General features: G+C 40.2%; 1 protein-coding gene across 1 annotated transcript in view; it reads left to right on the top strand.

Moving 5' to 3' along the window:
* The window catches only part of SLC23A2 (solute carrier family 23 member 2), a gene marked incomplete at its 5' end in the record, with an annotated part of 102,229 nt that overhangs the window by 35,579 nt on the left and 47,237 nt on the right, over positions 1-19,413 (top strand). Inside the window, 2 exon segments of the mRNA XM_075123484.1 lie at positions 2,067-2,344; positions 12,730-12,828. Of these exon segments, the coding sequence (XP_074979585.1) occupies positions 2,240-2,344; positions 12,730-12,828 (204 nt within the window).

Here is a 19,413-nt window from a genome sequence, read left to right as displayed (position 1 = left end):
AAACACTGTACTACTTTTGAGCCCATTTCACTTTTCTAGTAGGAGCGCTTCACTTTCATTTCAATGCTCAAATAGCACTTTTTTTATATCTGTGTTTATTTTTTGGCTGTCTAAATGTCAAATTATTTTTAAAACTAAATTGTTTGCCAACCAGAGTAACCAGAATCGACTAGCAAATGGACAGTTCTTAAACTGGAACTAGCTCTTAAATATTGAGAGGTATTGTATAATTATTCCGGACACAGCCCCAGCTCTGCCATGTGCAGAACAGATCACACTTCAAGTGTCATTATTACTGCAGTTGCATCAGACATTAAACTCCTGGCATTTTGCTAGACAACCTTTAGGAAAGAGAATAAACAGTCAATACTTGGTTGGGATTAGTTATGTGGCTGTTTTGAGATTTGTTCCTCTTGACTTGTTTTTGAATATTCATTCACTGCCTTTCCACCTCAGGAATTTAATTGAAAATGTCATTGGCAGTGTACCATAGGTTTTTCTTCTGTTTCAATTTTGTGGCTGCTTTCACAGAAATTTCCCTTGATAGTGCTTTTTTTTTTTTTTTGGTGGGGAGTATTTTTCTCATTCCTCTTTGTGATCTGTCATATTCTTTCTCTGTGGTTTAGTCTTTTTGCATTTTGCCTGTAACTGATTTTTATTTTCAGGTGTCTGATGATAGAATATCACCAAATACATGAAATAATGTCAAAACAGGGCTTATCTGGCCCGGGAACTTAGTGGAGATGTTCTGCATTGCCAGTTGGGGAATTGGGGTTGAATATTCAGGCTGTGTTTTCACTCTTGGGGATGGCAGGTTTTGGATTGTTGCAGAGCTGGGATGTTTATCTAAGTAGGGAACGTGGGGTGGGGGGGGGTACATTGCAGTGGTCGGTTTGGCAAATTAAAAGGAGACGAATTACAGAAGATTTTTCTTTTAATGTCCCCATCCCAAAGGGAGTACGGGAACAAATATGTTACACAGTGTTATGTAAAATGCATATTCAGTTCTGTAGAGGCCCTAAAACAATCACTTTTGCATCCTCGAACAGCTGTCTTCTCCAACAAACTTTTTGAACTAAGTTTCTATAACCAGCAATGGGCTCTAATATCTTCAATCTTAGGTTAAAACGAAGTTTCTATAGCAGAGGAATGTGCTTAACATGAGGCTCAGTAAACTAAATGTGTGTTTTTCCTATTTTAAAATGGCAGCAGGGGGTTACCTTGAAAGATCAGGTTTACCTGTGTCTAGGTCTGTAGGATTTACTTCTTGAAGAAGCGTAACTGGCAGGAACAAATAATGGCTAACTGCATCATCATACTTCCACACCCGAAAGGATGGGATTTTTCTGGTTGCAGAAAGTTTTTTACAAATGGTCCTAATCCATCTAAATTAGTGGAATTAAAAAAAACCCTAAAAATACAAGTCTCCAGTACTTTGAAGGTGGTGAAAATAACTTTTTCAAGATACGAGGTACATCCCTCCCTCTCAGGAAACGACTGTTCAGCATGAGAGAATAATCAAAGAAACCCTTCCCAAGGGAAACCTCTCTCGCTTAAACACTCAAGATAAAGTACATGGGTATTATAGTAAATTACAGATGTGTGTCTATGTAGGCTAGTGTAACATGTAAAACATTGTTCACATTGGGATTTCAGACAGTAATAGTGTACAGAATGCTGCAAATGGTGTTTGTAAGTCAATGACGCTCCAGATTTTGGGGAAAGGGTGAGCAAACCAGTAAGTGGCCTTGATTTGTATCCAAAATTGGGCGAAATTAAAGATCTCTATTTTTTTTGGCAGAGCCTAAACTTTTAGCAGGCTGTATGTTGGAGAGCTAAAATTGGGGTTGCTTTCTTTCAGGTTTTTATGGGAAACGTGGATCATCGTAATGTTCCATATGGGATGTTCGATAAAGTGGTACTGCACTTAGAACGGTTGTGGCTGTTACTGAATTTTATAAAACAATGACTCTTTTTTTTTTTTTTTTTTTGGTTTCATAAAGTATTACAAATATGCTTCGTCATCGTGAAAAAAAATTTCATTAGTTTCACTTCTTTGGTTCTAGGTGCCATCGAAGCTAAAGGTACTTCCAGGACCTAATGCTTGAACTTGACTACTAGGTGCCGTTCTAACTTCCGGGGGTGCTGCTGTCTGTAAACTGCCCTGTTCTTCTCCACCTTCCCGTCTCATAAAATTCAATTGAGCTACTGTGTGACGGTCCTCGGCATTCTGGAAACCATGGGGATTGGCAAGAACACTGCTTCTAAATCAGTGGAGACAGGAAGCTCAACAGAGGGCAAATATGAAGATGAATCTAAGCATCCTGCCTTCTTCACTCTACCTGTAAGTAAAATATTCAAGAATGTTCTTCCTTAAATAATATGTAAAAAGTTTTTGTATTGTTCAGTTATCAGGGTTTATGTTGGCTTAAGCATAGTGTCCAGATACGCAGTTAAGCTTTTTTAGATATAGAAATTCTGAGTGGCATTGCATTATGAAGAGGCTTTTACTAGATCAGTGAGCTAAATTCTTGAATCCTCAATGTCCATTGTGATATAGCTCTCTGACACGTCTAAGAGATGTCTCTTGGTAAGTATACACCTACTCATCCTTTTTTGGGGAAGAATCTTGTCTTAAAATTGTCTGGCTAAATTGCGTCTATTGAGAGGAAATTGAGGCTGTAATTTGTCTGGAAATAGAATTTTATTGAAGTAGGGAAAGTAGTTCCATATTATGAATAGTTGCAATGAATATGTTTTTGTTCAGAAAAACAAACACTAACAATGTGTGCAGTGAAGGCATTACTTAGATGAAAAGAAATTTTATTTTAACTGAGGTGAAAAGTAAATGACACTGAATTATTCCAGACAGTGCCATGGTTCCTTTCATGCTGAAGGATTGTGCCGTAGGTACAAAACCATTTTGAGGTAATTTATTTTAGTAGCTTTTCCAGAAGCATAGTTATGCTAACTGCAACCCTGTTTAAATGTTTTTAATAGGTGAGTTTTAGCACCAAACCTCCATAACTGTGCTGTATCTGCTTAATGTCTGCATCTTATAGACTTAACACAATTGTAGATAACACAGTTTTGCCACATTGTGGATGGGATCATAGTGGTTTTTGTTGGTGTTAGCTCTCTCTTGACTGTCTAGACCAGTGTTTTTTCCAACTTTTTATTTTGGTGACCTCTTTCACCCAGCAAGCCTCTGAAATTGCCCCAGCACATATAAAATGAGGGGGTGGTGGTTAATGGGGGCTCAGGGCTGTCAGCCCCATGGATCTGATGGCTCATGACCCCCACGTAACCACCTGGTGACCCCGTAAGGGGTCATGACCCCCAATTTGAGAACCCCTGGTCTGGAACGTCTTGATCAGTTCCTCAACTCCACTGGATGTCAGTATTTTAAGATAATGAGCTTGAAATAAAGAAAGCTTTGCCACTTGACTAATGCTGCTGCACTAGCATTTGGTTCTCTTGCCCCATCAAGAGAACTGGGGTTTCCAGTAGAAACATGAGTGAATTTAAGGTGTCTTCCCCAATCAGATCTATAATTTTGCTCTTCTGCGTTTCACATTAAAAATATTTCTGGTTGCTTTTCCACAGATTTGTTCCTTTTCTAGTTATTTCTATTAAGAAGTGACAGAAATGTGGTGGGTAAACTTTGAATTATTTATCTAATCTCCATACAGTTTATCAGATTTTTGGTTTCAGGAGGAAGGGAGAGAGATCTTATTGATATTATCCTCCGGGAGCTAATGTTTAGCCACTGTTTGCTCCTGATATAGCTGTCCACACGGTCATCAGTCTCACATGTCTAAAAATTCTGATTAGATTAACTCTACCGTGTCCTAGTATCTCTCCACAGTCAACAAAATAGAGAACCAGCATGCTGAGCTTGGTGACATTAAGAGTAGAAGGTTGACGCTTGGGTAGGACGTTCCCTCTAATTAGTCTTCATTTTGAATCCTGCAATATTGGCCTGCTTCTGCAAATGTTTGACCTCTGAAATATTAGTGCTAGGGGCTATTTATTTATAAAGACATCGATTGTTGGGAGCAGCATGAACAGAGCTCTTTTGAGTCAGCTATTTGATGGTCCTAGTGACCTATACAAAGATTGTGCAAATATGAAAGGTGCAAATATTATTTTCATGAAGATGCAGGTTAGACATGAATCCCTGTTTGTGGACCAACCAAATATTGTTTTCCTCCTGACCATTCCCATATTGTGTGTGTCTGTGTAAATATATATGTGGGTGAGTGTATAATATATATAAAAAATGTGTGTGGGGAAGCAGCCTATCAGTGATAACCTCACAAAGTATAAATTTGGGGTGAATAGAAGTGGGATGGGGGGGCGGAGTGAAAGAATATGTCCCCCCCCCCCCCCACCTCCATGGGCTGTAGGTTTGTTCAGAGGGTTGAGAGAAAAATAAAAACGCTGCAGCAGTAGGCTCCATTGATGCTTGTGTAACGCTGACGATCTGTCATTGGCTGGGATCAAACCTGGGATCCCTGAAGCTAAGTGTGTGAGCCTCTACTGCATGAGCCAAAAGCCGCGTGCCTCTTAACCAAGGCTATAGCAGACGCGTTAATCTCTAAATGGTCTACGTGCACTAGAGGGGGACAGAGTACCACACCATGCAGGCATGGGTTACACTTGTTTGATTCTTTCATGACCCTGTTAAGTTTTTGCATCTCCCCCGCCTTTCCTTGTCCTTTCCTTGCTTTGGCCAAATTCTACTCCCACTGAAGTCATAACTCTCTTGCTTAATTGGTAACAGGATTGGGTCTTCCCTTAGCAGATTTCATAAGTCAACTGATACAAGTTTACCTGGCCAAAGAGCTCCATCTGATTCACTTCAGTTTATTGTATACTATTTATATCAGTAGACAGTGCTATATAATTTCTCTCTTACTGGTTTGTTGTCTTCTCACTTCTTTTAAAGTGAGCTTCTTCAAAGAACATTTGTAGCAAAGTAAAATGTCAGAAATCAGATTTGTTAAATATGTGCTTTGCACTTAATGGATTATAGTAGGAAAAAGTAATCAAATGTAACTGCAAATGGACAATTGAGGAGTTTTCCTCACAGAGGTTTCGGAAGCAATAATTTTTCAGAGTTCCTGAAGTAGAGACTTTGGGGATTTGATGTTGCGTGCAGTTTCCTCACTATTCAGTATGCACCTGTTCAAAGTAAATCACCCCTGCTAATGTCACTGTTCTACTTCCAAACCTGGATATCCAAATATGATTTTAGCAGCACTTACATCTCCACTAAACTTCGATCTAAGTGGTTCTTTTATTGATTTGCCTTTTCTGAAGGGGAAAAACAAACCAAAGACAGTGAAGTGACACCTCCTAAAGGAATAAGCTTCTCAGAAGGATAAACCATCATCAGATAGGTGTGGCTCCTGACTTTTGTCTGGGTCCTGGGTTTTAAATATATTTGAAATCCAGTTATAATTTGAATAAATTCTGTAAGTAAAAATATGAAACCAAATTTAAACAAATCCATCCCCATGACAGTTCAGAAAAAAAGAAAATTTAGCCTGAAGATGTAGGTGCCCAAAGAATACTGTTAGAATTCTAACTGAAAATTTAATACCAATAAATTGATGTGTAAGAGGCAGTAGCTAGTTACGCTCATGAACGCACTACAGATTAGCTTTGAACCTGGATATCTTTCTTATTGTAACCGTGTAATGACAGTCAGACACACGCACAACTCAAGCAGTTAAAAACAAAAAAAACCCACCCTGCAAATATTTCAGTTAAAGTATATGCATATGTTTGGGATGAAAGGGGTCATGCTATCAGCGTTAGAACATGTACACAGGAAGAAGAGAGGTATTCACAGATTACAAAGCCAGAAAGGTGGGACCATTGTGATCATCTAGTCTGGCCTCCTGTATAACGCAGGCCAGGGAACTTGCACAAAATAATTCCTAGAGCAGATTTTTTAGAACATGCAGTCTTGATTTAAAAATGGTCAGTGATGGAGAATCTCCCGTTACTGTGGTAAATTGTTCCAGTGGTTAATTACTCTAATTTGCAGTCTGAATTTGTCCATCTTCAACTTTCAGCCATTGAATCATGTTATACTGTTCTCTGCTAGATTGAAGAGCCCATTATTAAGTATTTGTTCCCCATGTCGGCTGTGTAATCAAGTCACTCCTTAATCTTCTCTTTGTTAAGCTAAATAGATTGCTCCTTGAGTCGATCACTATAAGGCATGATTTTTGATCCTTTCATCATTCTCATGGGTATTCTCTGTACGCGCTACAGTTCATCAACATCCTTCTTGAACTGCAGGCACTGGAAGTGGACACTGTATTTCAGCAGTTGTCGCACCAGTGCCAAACAGTCACCGCAAGATTCAGTGCAAATAGTTTGGTTGGTGTAGGAAGTATATGAATGAACTAAGGCCGCAGTGATAAGAATGTTTTATTTTATCAAGGCTTGTCTGTTTACCTTTCTGCTTTGAGAATCCTTTAAAATATCACTTCTGTTTCTCATGAGGAAGGGAGGAGCAGTGTCCAGGAACAGCTGTAGTTTGAATCTATGAAATTTTGAAAGGAGAATATTTGATACGTTACGTTTTGTTGGGCACAATTCTTTTCCCCTTTGGTAAAAGATCACTGTAGTAACCCAATACTAGAAAAAAAACTATTACTATGTAGCTCTTTGTTTTCCTGTTGCTTATTCACATATACATCACTACTAAATTGTGATCACACGTATGTCAATACATCCAGCATTGTGAAACTCATTTAAAATAGGCCAAAAGTAAAAGAAGTAGAGGGTAAGTGATGGGAAAATAAGAGCCCTTTGAATATAAACTTGTGTACCATAAGTTCTGTTGTAAATACCACTATGTGGAAAACATAAGATGGTCTGTGTTGTGTGTGCTTCAAGCAAACAAACAGAAAAACCCCATCAATGGTCCTGAGTTGTTTATCACTTGTTTTGTACAGTTTTTGTGAAATCCTATCACAAGACTTGGTGGAAAAATCATATTGCAACATACAGGCAGACAATTATGCCAACAAAAAGGAATCATAAAAGCATCCCTGTTTTGGGAGCACCACGTGCTTTTGCTGTTGAAATACTCAGTTGGATTTTTTTTTTTCCAGCTGCCATTAATGTTTGTAGTTGTGTGCTCATGCTTATTCTTCTTCAGCGCTCTTGTGTGGCTCGAAAGCTTCTCTCACAAAGAAATTGGTCCAATAAAAAGATATCACCCACCTTGTGTCTCTAATATCCTGGGGCTGACAGCTACAACAATGATTTTGAGTGTCAGTGTGCTGGAGGAAGAGATTATCTGGGTTCCTAGGATACTTTATTCTAAAAGCGCTGGTGTTTTAGCCAGAGCAGTCTTAGGTTGAGGAAAGGAGACTTGTACATCACGTTATTAATGGTGAGCCTTGGAATAAAGGACTGCTTATAATTATTTATTAGCGTCGTGTCCAGAGCCATATACATACCTAAGTTAGATTAGCCCCCAGTCAGGATTGTTGTACTAAGTGCTGGGCAATTGCAAAGGAAGGCATGCTTCCTGCTTTCAACAGCTTAGTCCTAAAAAAAGTAAAATACAAAGGAGGGGTGAAAATAGGGTGCAATCAAATATATATACAATTTGTTTTTATTATTCTAAAATGCCATCTTCCTCCTGTGCCTGACAACCTGGCCTTCCTTAATTGGGTGATTTTCTTATGGGTATTTTACTGAGCTAGTTTCACTTTCGGGAGGACTACTTAAAATTTGAGGTGTCACGTAAATTTTGATGGGAGTAGCATTTCACCCTATCCTTTACGGATCCCTGATGAGCATCTTCCCCGTATGAACGTTGCAGACAACGTCCTCCCAGCTGAAGAGTAGTGGATGAAGTTGCCTTTAATAAGGTGAGATGGTACTCCTTAATTAGCGGTATTGTTTAGCCTCTGCCAGTCGTCTTCAAATGTGCTGAATGCAATGCCTGCACAGTTCTTCTCACGTTCGTTGTCCCATGGAACAACTGGAAACTGGCATTGGAAATTGAATCCTCATCTGTCTTCTACTGCAACGCACCAGCCGTACTCCATGAGCAGACTGACTGGCGGGTAGAAATTACACTGAAGTTTTAGGGTGAAAAGTGTTTTGGTTCTGACTACACTGTAGAAGCGACCAAATTTTGTGTACTTGGTTAGAGTATGACAATCATCCGGCACTCTACCCTCCCTCCCCGGCACCCAAAAATAAAACTGTTAGAATTTCCATGGGTTTTGCAGTGTAGACAGGCCTGAACTGGACTCGGGTATTGTGCTACAGTCCTGTAGAAGTACAAGCCTGTAGTGTGGCTACAGTTTACAGTTAAGTCCAGGCTACCCTACAAGACGATTCCATGTTCTGGGTTGCTGTCATCTGTTTGGCAACTTCGTTTCAGTACGATGATCCCCTGATGAGATGTCAAGTTGGAGGAAGGAGGCTGTATTACTTGTTTTTTGTCAATCTCATGCCGTACCTTAAAAGTTTAAAACAAAATGTTTCAGTTTGATGCATGGCTCAAAACTATGGCAGACACGGCACCCAGTCGCTTCTAAATAAGTAACTCAGTGACAGAAAGGGAAAAGTGACTGTCTGTGTGGGACATGGTTTCTTTCGTATGGTCCAATTTCATTTCTTGCTGGTGAACAGTTACATCTCAGTTGCCCTGTTAATAATAAAAGGATGTCTTTTCCTGATGGGTTTGTGTTGGAACTAGTTTTGTTTTGTTTGTTTTTTTTTACAGCACCATAATATCTAATGGCTCAAATACGAGAGTGCAGTTCATAAGTAATTTGAATTGTGCAAAATACTATTGTGAAAAACTTCTCCTTGCTGCTATAACAGCTGCTTATGAATTTCCTACACGGAAATTGAATATGGGAGGATTTGGGAGGGCGGGGGAGGGCATTGTTTTTAAGGTTTTATTTTCGCGTGTGTGTGTGTGTGTGTGTCCGGGGTGGGGGAAGAGGGGTTTATTGGCTAGAAGTGGATGTCAGTGTTGAATGCCTGTCTTGTGGTGAAAAGGCTTTTTTGAAGAGGAAAATTTTGCAGTCTTTTTGAAAGGTCAGGTTCTGAAGTTGCCTAATCTTCTCTGGAAGCTAGCTGGATCCCCTCAGCTGAGAATGTTTTATCTCCAGATGATGTGCACTTTGTCCTGGGCTTTGTGAGCTTCATTGTCCCAGAGAAGCGTTGCTGCCATGGTGGCTCATAGATGAAAATTCTGTCTCTGATAAACCTGGGATTTGATCAGTTAATACCGCTTAGCACCGAAGCTGTACACTATCATTGTAACCTGACTGGAAGCCAGTGAAGGAATGTGAGGATAGGCGTGACGTACATGTTCTAATTCATTGAGGTGGTGAAATCAGAGAAAGTTTTGAGAAATGGTTAGATCAATAATGTATTGGGAAACATGCACTGCTTAAAAGAATGCATATGGAAATTCATTCAGTTTTTTTACCGTTTAAGATCTTCAGTGACTTGTGAGATGTTTTGACTGTTACCCAGAATGCATGTTTTTTTCCTCCTGAATGTGTGTGGGTTTGTGGAAGGACACATAGGGAGAAGACTATAACTAATTGAAAGCAGGAAGAGGGATTTCCTTTTTGTTTCTTGATGGTTCTGAGCCTAATCCTGCAATCTTTACACAGGCAAGATTCTCATTATTTTTATTTGCCTTATACAATGTTCCTAAAATATGGAAGGGCCTGAAATGTATCAGCCTGTTGAAGTACTGCAAGCAAGAATGCAGACATGGCCCGCTTCGTTGTTTACCATTTATAAATTTTTATAAGACATCTGCTCTCATTGACTTCTGTGGAGTTGTGTGTCTGTCTCTCTGTTTTGAGGACAGACACGAGGGTTGTGTTCTGTGTATCTAAAAGAGTGTTCACCGGACCACAAATATCTGTTGCTGCATTCTTTTAGTGGAAATGCTTTATTTTCAAGTGTGTACGCTTTTCTAAGATAAACTTCATATCTTAAAAATTAGGTCATTTCCAGGCCTGGGAAAGAATTGTTCTTTTTATTTCTGTAAGTGTTCTATAAAAAAGGATTCTAACCCAGAATTGGTACAGAAATGAGCTTCCAAATCATTGTTGGTAACAGTGTAGTTATCTGCCAGATAGCCTCTTAACTCTGTGTGAAAGCTCTTTTTTCGTCATCCCTGATTGAATTATGCCTGCTATTTCTAGCTAGAGGAAAGGTTAGATTTTTCAGTACTCAGTAATATTTGCTCATCCGTGGAAAATGTTAACGTGAATGTTAAGATCTCTGTGACTTCTAACCTAGTTAATTTTCAACTAAAACATCAAGTTCTAATAGTTCAAAGTAGCTATAAAATGGTATTGGATCACTTCTGTTTTACCAGTGCACAAGCTGTTGTTAATAATTTGCTGATGCAGTTTTTAGGTGAACAAGCAAACTGAATGTACTAGACAGGTTTCAGAGGAACAGCCGTGTTAGTCTGTATTCGCAAAAAGAAAAGGAGTACTTGTGGCACCTTAGAGACTAACCAATTTATTTGAGCATGAGCTTTCGTGAGCTACAGCTCACATCTGATGAAGTGAGCTGTAGCTCACGAAAGCTCATGCTCAAATAAATTGGTTAGTCTCTAAGGTGCCACAAGTACTCCTTTTCTTTTTGTGAATGTACTAGGTTATTGACATCTTGTTTGATTTTGCCTTTGATCTGTCCCAGAAGGTTTACAACTAGTAGAAAATGGAGGTAAAATTTATACCATGCAAACTAATGTCTTCTCAATTTTGATAGAGGAAAAAGAGAATAATGTATTAAATCACTGTCCGCATTTGAACTTGTGTTGTATTTTTAAGGATGGGTTTTTGCTTTCAGGATGAGTCTTGTATCCAAGGCATGATGGATAAGAAGAACCCCAAAATCTGTCTTTCCTAATTTTGACCTGAGAACTTTGTTACTCCATATTAAATGCAGTCTAAAAGCATAGAGCAGCAGATGATTAGCTTTTACTCTCTGGAGGAAAGAACAAATATAAAATGAATCAACTGATAAATGAAGGTCTTTCAGAAATGAGAAGAAAGTGGGGAGAGAGGCATGGTCAATCAAAGGGAGCCCTTCTCTGCAAAATATGTACATAGATAAGCAAATTATGGGGCTATAATTCCTCGAGTTGTTATCGTGCTGACACAGATGGCAAGAGTGACTCAGAGAGCAATTTATGCTTGTTCTAGAAGTATTGCTGTTACCTTTCTCCCACTTCCTTGTGTTACTCAGTTCCTCTCTCCTCCTCCTCCTGTAGTCGTTGTTCACTGCCTGAATGGCTGTAACTTACTGCTCTTGTGGCCTTAACAGGTTTATTTTCTAAATTGCGGATGTGACTTCACGCCCATGCACTGGGTCAATCTTTGCGGGGGGGGGGTGTTTTTATGGGGGGCTGATTGTGAAACTGAAAACCGCAATTCATGTTGTGTATAGTGTATTCCAGGATATAAAGGAAGATGGTGGTAAGGATCAGAACCTCAATTGATTATAATACACAATTAAGCATATTCTTTTGTTAAATGCCTGTTAAAAAGACCAGTGATCCACATTATTTAGATAATTGGTATTTATCTCATGGTCCAAAGTCAGAAATTATAATAATAGACTGGAATACTTTGCATCACAAGTGATTTATTACAGGCACTTAGGAGGGGAGTACTCTGGGAGAAAAGGCAAATTAAAAAATGCTTAGCATTTGCTTTGACACTGTCAAATATGCAATCAAATAAGATGTGTGGAGTTAAGAAAAACTCATGACATGGATTTCATGGTGTTGTATTAAAATACTTGAGTAATGAAAGTGTATCTAATTTCCAGAGAATTACTATGCTCATGCTGAAAGAATTTGAGAACTTGACAGAATCTTCCCCTTTCCCTTACTTGGGAAACAAGGTGAAGATTAAAGCCAGCAATTCCCCATTTTCAGCTAAGTGCCATTAAAGACACAAGCAAAAGACACAGTTGTTGATTCATTATTGCAAACCATTCTCTTCTTTAGTAAAGAAAAGACTTGAACACTGTGGTGCGTTTAATCGATGATACATACATAGTTTTAAAGTACCTTCTCAGCAAGATGTCTGGAAATGTGACCTTTACTTTATAAACTGCTATAGACTATGGCAGTGGCTCTCAATCTTTCCAGGGTACTGTACCTCTTTCAGGACTCGGAGTCTGATTTGTCTTGCGTACCCCCAAGTTTCACCTCACTTAAAAACTACTTGCTTACAAAATCAGACATAAAAATTACAAAAAATAGTGTCACGGCACACTATTACTGAAAAATTGTTTGCTTTCTCATTTTTACCATATAATTCTAAAATAAATCAATTTGAATAAATCAATCAGAGCATAATATATAGAGCAATATAAACAAGTCATTGTCTGTATGAAATTTTAGTTTGTATTGAGTTTGCGAGTGCTTTTTTATGTAGCCTGTTGTAAAACTAGGCAACTATCTAGATGAGTTGATGTACTCCCTGGAAGACCTCTGTGTACCCCTGGTTGAGAACAACTGGAATATGGCCACAAGAACAACTTGAATATATTCTTAAGGAGCTACAGTGAGAAATTTTCTTGTGACATACTTTTTATTCAGAAAGTTTGTTAGTGATAGTTGACCTCAAATAGGGTCACATAAGCTGTACAGTTACGTAAGTTACAATACTGTATGTGGATTTTTTGTAGGTTGTCATAAGTGGTGGAGCGACATCGAGTGGTGATCAGGACACAGAGGACACCGAGCTGATGGCAATCTATACCACAGAAAATGGCATAGCAGAAAAGGTATAACGTTTTGTTAAATGTTTTGTAAAACTCATGTTAATATAAAATAACTTACTCTTGCTTCATCCTAGGGCCTGGACATTCTTTCTAATTAATTTCAGTTCACTGTCTACCTTCTGTACTTCCACAAAATACACTGATTTACAGCCCCAATTCTTGGTTCACTGGGGTATTTGCCTTCCTTATGACTGCAGGGTCAGGTCCGGGATTATGGAGCTCAAGGAGCGACACAGCAATTAGGTTAGGGGGTTAAAGCACATAATTTCTTTAATTCTTAATATGCTGCTTTTTTGCCTTTCTGAACTCCATCCGGCCTTTTACACATCCCCATATGCTGCCAGACTCTGTCGAAATTGCTTCCGTTGAAGACGTCTAGAAGGATTAAAATGTATCAATTTAAGGCTAGTCTACGCTGGCAATGCTAAAGCGCTGCTGCAGTGATGCTTTAATGTGGATTGTGTGGTTGTGGCAGAGCGCTGGGGGAGAGCTCTCCCGGTGCTCTGAAAAAGCCACCTCCATGAGGGGCGTAGCTACGCCCCCAGTGCTGGGTCACTGTCGACACTGACATGTTACAAGGCTGAAATCTGCAGCACTCGGGCGTGTTTTTTCACACCCCTGAGCAAGAAAGTTGCAGCGCTGTAAAGTGCCAGTGTAGACAAGCCCTTAAAGGAAAGAACAAAGGACCACGGGCTCAACCCCTCTGTCAATCCCAATTCAGTGAGTTCCTATGTGTCAGGAGATGGCAAGATGTCCTCCTCCCACCATTAGTCTACACAGCAGCCTCATAACTATTCTGTGGTTGCTACCAAAGCCTCGGGACTGTTTCCGTGTCCCATATGCTCCTCCTCTCCGATGTTCATTTTGGCTAGTGAACTGCTACGGTTAGTCTCTTCCCAAAGTGGTTCTCTGCAGCAACATAGATTTCTATCTCCTTTTAGATCTCTCTCTAAAGCCAACTTTCTGCAAACAAAACCCGGCCAATTCCAATGCATTTAGATCCCCCCAGTAGCCCTCTATAATTTTGTTCAGATGGGTAGTTTTAATCTTAGTGTCCATAATAACAATTTCTAAATATTGATTCAATCACTCTGACATTGAAGTTTTCAACAAGAACTTTCTCACTTCCCTTTTAGAAGGCAGAATTAATGAGAATTGCAGAAAACCTGCCAGCAGGTGTTCCAACATTAAGACTTTGGTGATTTGTGACCTTTTGTCTTGTTTCTCACATACTCAAGTTTCTAATCCTTCTGAATATGAGGGCCTTTTTTTTGTTCTTTACTGAAAGCATTGTGAACAAAGTTCATGTCATTAATAAACCCATAAGTATTCTCCTTGGATATTGCTAGTGGCTTAATAACTATTCAAAGAAAGTCTTAAGGCAATTGGGCCTAAAATTGAACCAGTCAGCTTGGTTTTGATTTTGTAGCATTTATCATAGAATCATACAACTGGAGGAGACCTCGATCGGTCATCTAATTCAGTTGCCTGCACTCAAGGCAGGACGAAGTATTATCATTCTAGACCATCCCTGACAGGTGTTTGTCCACCCCGCTCTTAAAAATCCCCAATGATGGAGATTCCACAACCTCCCAAGGCAATTTACTCCAGTGCTGAATCACCCTGACAGTTAGGTTTTTCCTGATGTCCAACCTAAACCGCCTTTGCTGCAATTTAAGCCAATTGCTTCTTGTCCTATTCTCAGAGGTTAAGAAAAACAGTTTTTCCCACAGCTTTTCTCCCTCCTCCTTGTAACAACCTTTTATGTACTTGAAAACTGTGATCATGTTGTGATGGGATGGATCACAGAAACCCCCTTGGGAGCTGCCACCTGATGTGCCAGGACTACTTCTGCTCCTACTTTCCTGCTTTGTCAGCTTAGGACTTCAGTGCCCTGCCTGGTTTGAGCCAGACCCGCTTGCCTGCTGCAAACCCAGACCCAGGTCTGAACCATGTCCCCTAACAGCTGTAGGCTTAACTGAAAGCAGCTTACGGAAGTGTGCCTGTCTTTAACACTCAGATGCCCAACTCCCAATGGGGTCCAAACCCTAAATAAATCCATTTTACCCTGTATAAAGCTGATACAAGGTAAACTCATAAATTGTTCGCCCTCTGTAATACTGATAGAGAGATATGCACAGCTGTTTTCCCCTCCCCCCCAAATTTAATACATACTCTGGGTTAATTAATAAGTAAAAAGTGATTTTATTAAATACAGAAAGTAGGATTTAAGTGGTTCCAAGTAGTAACAGACAGAACAAAGTGAATTACCAAGCAAAACAAAATAAAACATGCAAATCTATGCTAATACCGTAAGAAGCTGAATACAGATAAAATCTCACCCTTAGAGATGTTTCAGTAAATTTCTTTCACAGACTGGAAGCCTTTCTAGTCTGGGCACAATTCGTTCCCCTGGTACAGCTCTTGTTCCAGCTCAGGTGATAGCTAGGGGATTTCTCATGATGGCTCCCTCCTTGTTCTGTTCCACCCACTTATATATCTTTTCCATAACGCAGGAATCCTTTGTCCCTCTGGGTTCCCACCCCTCCTTCTCAGTGGAAAAGCACCAGGTTAAAGATGGATTCCAGTTCAGGTGACATGATCACATGTCCTGTGAGACCCCGAAGCCTTCATTCCTCCCAGCCTGACTCACAGGAAGGCCTGCCTGCAACCAGAGCCATCCACAGTCAATTGTCTTGGTTGATGGGAGCCATCAAGATTCCAAATCACCATTAATGGCCCACGCTTCGCATAACTACAATAAGCCCTCATTAGAGTTATATTTCATATTTCTAGTTTCAGATACAAGAGTGATACATTTATACAAATAGGATGACCACACTCACTAGATTATAAGCTTTGTAATGATACCTTACAAGAGACCTTTTGCATGAAGCATATTTTAGTTACATGATATTCACACTTATACTTTTATAAAATCATATAGAGTGCGTCACACATGTCGCCTCTGTCTTCTCTTCTCCAGACTAAACAAATCCAATTTTTTCAATCTTCCCTCATAGGTCATGTGTTCTAGACCTTTAATCATTTTTGTTGCTCTTCTCTGAACTTGCTCCAATTTGTCCACATCTTTCCTGAAACGTGGCACCCAGAACTGGATACAATACTTCAGTTGAGGCCTGAGTAGAGCGGAAGAATTACTTCTCGTGTCTTGCTTACGACACTCCTGCTAATACATCCCAGAATGATGTTTGCTTTTTTTGTAACAGCGTCGCTATCTTACAACAAAAAAACTTCAAATCCAGACTCCAGCGAGAAACTGCTGAATTGGAATTCATTTGCAAATTGGATACTATTAATTTAGGCTTAAATAGAGACTGGGAGTGGCTAAGTCATTATGCAAGGTAGCCTATTTCCCCTTGTTCTTTCCTTCCCCCCCCCCCCCCCCCCCCCCCCGATGTTCTGGTTAAACTTGGAGAGTGGTCAGTTTGGATGAGCTATTGCCAGCAGGAGAGTGAGTTTGTGTGTGTGTGTGTTTCCGGGGGGCGGGGTGTGAGAAAGCCTGGACTTGTGCTGGAAATGGCCCACCTTGATTACCATGCATATTGTAGGGAGAGTGGTCACTTTGGATGAGCTATTACCAGCAGGAGAGTGAGTTTGTGTGTGTATGGGGGTGGGGGGGTGAGAGAGCCTGGATTTGTGCTGGAAATGGCCCACCTTGATTATCATGCACATTGTAGGGAGAGTAGTCACTTTGGATAAGCGATTTCCAGCAGGAGAGTGAGTTTGCCGGGGGGGGGGGGGGGGCGGAGGGTGCTGGATTTGTGCTGGAAATGGCCCAACTTGATGATCACTTCAGATAAGCTATTACCAGCAGGACAGTGGGGTGGGAGGAGGTATTGTTTCATGGTCTCTGTGTGTATATAATGTCTTCTGCAGTTTCCACGGTATGCATCCGATGAAGTGAGCTGTAGCTCACGAAAGCTCATGCTCAAATAAATTGGTTAGTCTCTAAGGTGCCACAAGTACTCCTTTTCTTTTTGCGAAGACAGACTAACACGGCTGTTACTCTGAAACCTAGCGTTACACTGTTGACTCACATTTAGCTTGTGATCCACTATAACTCCCAGTCTCTTTCCGCAGTACTCCTTCCAAGGCAGTCATTTCCCATTTTGTATGTGTGCAACTGATTGTTCCTTCCTAAGTGGACTACTTTGCATTTGTCCTTATTGAATTTCATCCTATTGACTTCAGACCATTTCTCCAGTTTGTGCAGATCGTTTTGCATTTTAATCCTGTCCTCCAAAGCACTTGCAACCCCTCCCAGCTTGGTATCGTCCGCAAACTTTATAAGTGTACTCTCTCTGACATTATCTAAATCCTTGATGAAGATATTGAAGAGAACCGGACCCAGAACCGATCCCTGCGGGACCCCGCTCGTTATGCCCTTCCAGCTTGAGTGTGAACCACTGATGATTACTCTCTGGGAGTGATTTTCCAACCAGTTATGCACCCACCTTATAGTAGCTCTATCTAGGTCGTATCGACATTGCAAGAGAACACAGATAAAGAGCTAATAAGGCAGGGCAATGATGCAAACAGGCAGAATATGCAAGAATGTAAAAGAATCTTAGCTTTTCTGGTGTGTCGGCAGTAAGGTTCTTGGATATCGGTCTGCATGGGCAAAAACAAGTGTTTCAGCTGAGTTAGCTCTGTTGAGTTAGGCCTTATCTAAACAAGAATGTTGCCCCAGTTTAACTTAAATGTTAAACCAATTTAAGTTAAAACAGTGGAAGCCCGTGTGGACGCACTTCTGATTAAGAATAGTTTATTTTGGTTAGCTTTAACACCTTTCTAATCAACTTAAATGAAATTGAAATCAACTTGGTTTATCCAATTCACAGTGGCCACACGTGGCTTTTGGTTCCAGTTTAACTAAGGGCCAAGTTACATCTCTCAAGCGTGTGAAAAATCCACCCCCTGAGAGATGTAGCTATAAGAACCTTATCTCTGGTGTAGACAGTGCTACATTGACGGAAGAATTCTTCTGTCAACCTAGCAACTGTCTCCCATGGAAGGGGATTACCTATGCCACAGAAGTGGTGCAGCTGGGTTGCTCTAGTCTTTACAGTGTAAGCATACCCCAAAGCTGGTTAATATCCCACCTTTAATTGAAATGGGTGACGCTTTCTCATCATGAGGAAGCTGTAGGTAACTCAACTGAAAACCCCTCAGTGCTCACATAAGCACAGTTTAATGCCTTTAAGATTGTCAGCACAAGCGCAACACGGCCATCTCAAAGAATCTTAAAGGTGATAAACTATACCTATGTGGGTATTGAGGGGGGATTTAAGTCAAATTAATCTGATTAGATTAGAAAGGCACATCTTTTTTTGCCGTGTAGACAGATCCTCTGACATACCTGCTGGTTCGCAAGAATGGACCAGTCCGAGCAAGAAGAGGTGATACCTTTGGAGTAGTCTAGTGTCACTTACATGCATCCATTCTGGGTTATCAGTGTGTGTTGAGAGTTGGGGTTTCATCTGTTGCGTTAAACTGCTTTTAGATATAGATATATATATATTTATTTTTTTGTAACGGTGGGGACAGATTTTCTTTTTTTACTCTTTTTTAAATGTAATGTGCTCTCATGCTATGTCAAATACATGGCATATGCCTGTCCATGTCATGCCCGAAACCTTTCAAAAACAGGCAGACGTGAACTGATAAGTGTTCATCATTTCTGCCTTCCAATAAGAAGGTGCACACCACACGATGCAATGCCCCTGGGGTCATCACAGAAGAAGACAGTCAGCTGATCATCCTGGACACACTTGGCCTCATCAGCCCCATGAAAGCCAAAAGGCATAATCTGGAAAAATCCCTGAGACATGATCCATGGGACAGCATGAAACATGCAGACTTAGGTGGATCTGCTGAAGAGAGAGGCCCTTCTGCTGGACCTGGTCACTGAGCTCACAGAAGGAGGCGTAAATGGAAAGAAACGGAAAGTGTCTTGTTTCTTCCTCCGTCAGAATTAGCTCTTTACCTTTTACAATGCAATTTTGTTTCATTGCTGATGGTTACATTGAACTCGGGGCTAGGTAAGCTCTGCTAATTGCTCTGTTAGCTTGCCACTATTGTATTGCTAAAATCATGTAGAATTTGGGGCCTGGTTCAAGGTGGGGCTCTTTTTAATCAACTTTTTAAAAAATCTGACAAAATAGCCACTACTAGACACAGCACCTTTGTGATGCAAGAAGTAAATTGTGGGGTTTTTTTTCCCCCTCACACTTGACCTTTATAAGAGTTGCTTTGCTGTTGCAACTCCTTTTGATTTCAGCCCCTCTCTGGATTGGGCCTATGAATTTTGAAGTCAGCTTCAAAGAGACGGTTCTGTGGCACTCCATGCACTGCTTTCGTCCAAGTCTTTGTGCACATTTTACTTATTTGCAGTCTTTGCAGATTTTCTCATCTGTCATCTTTATCGTCCGATTTTCCTTTTGAGAAATCTGTATTTCTAATAGGGATGAAATATTTCTTTTTTGACTGGTGGAAAATATTTCATAAAAAGCCTTGAATCGGATAGCACAGGAAGCTGCTTGCTCTATTACAGTAAAAACATAA

The sequence above is a fragment of the Caretta caretta genome, chromosome 26, assembly GCF_965140235.1.
Source record: "Caretta caretta isolate rCarCar2 chromosome 26, rCarCar1.hap1, whole genome shotgun sequence".
NCBI lineage: Eukaryota > Metazoa > Chordata > Testudines > Cheloniidae > Caretta > Caretta caretta.
The sequence above is the reverse complement of the archived record's forward strand: the minus strand, read 5'-3'. Positions and strand labels throughout refer to the sequence as shown.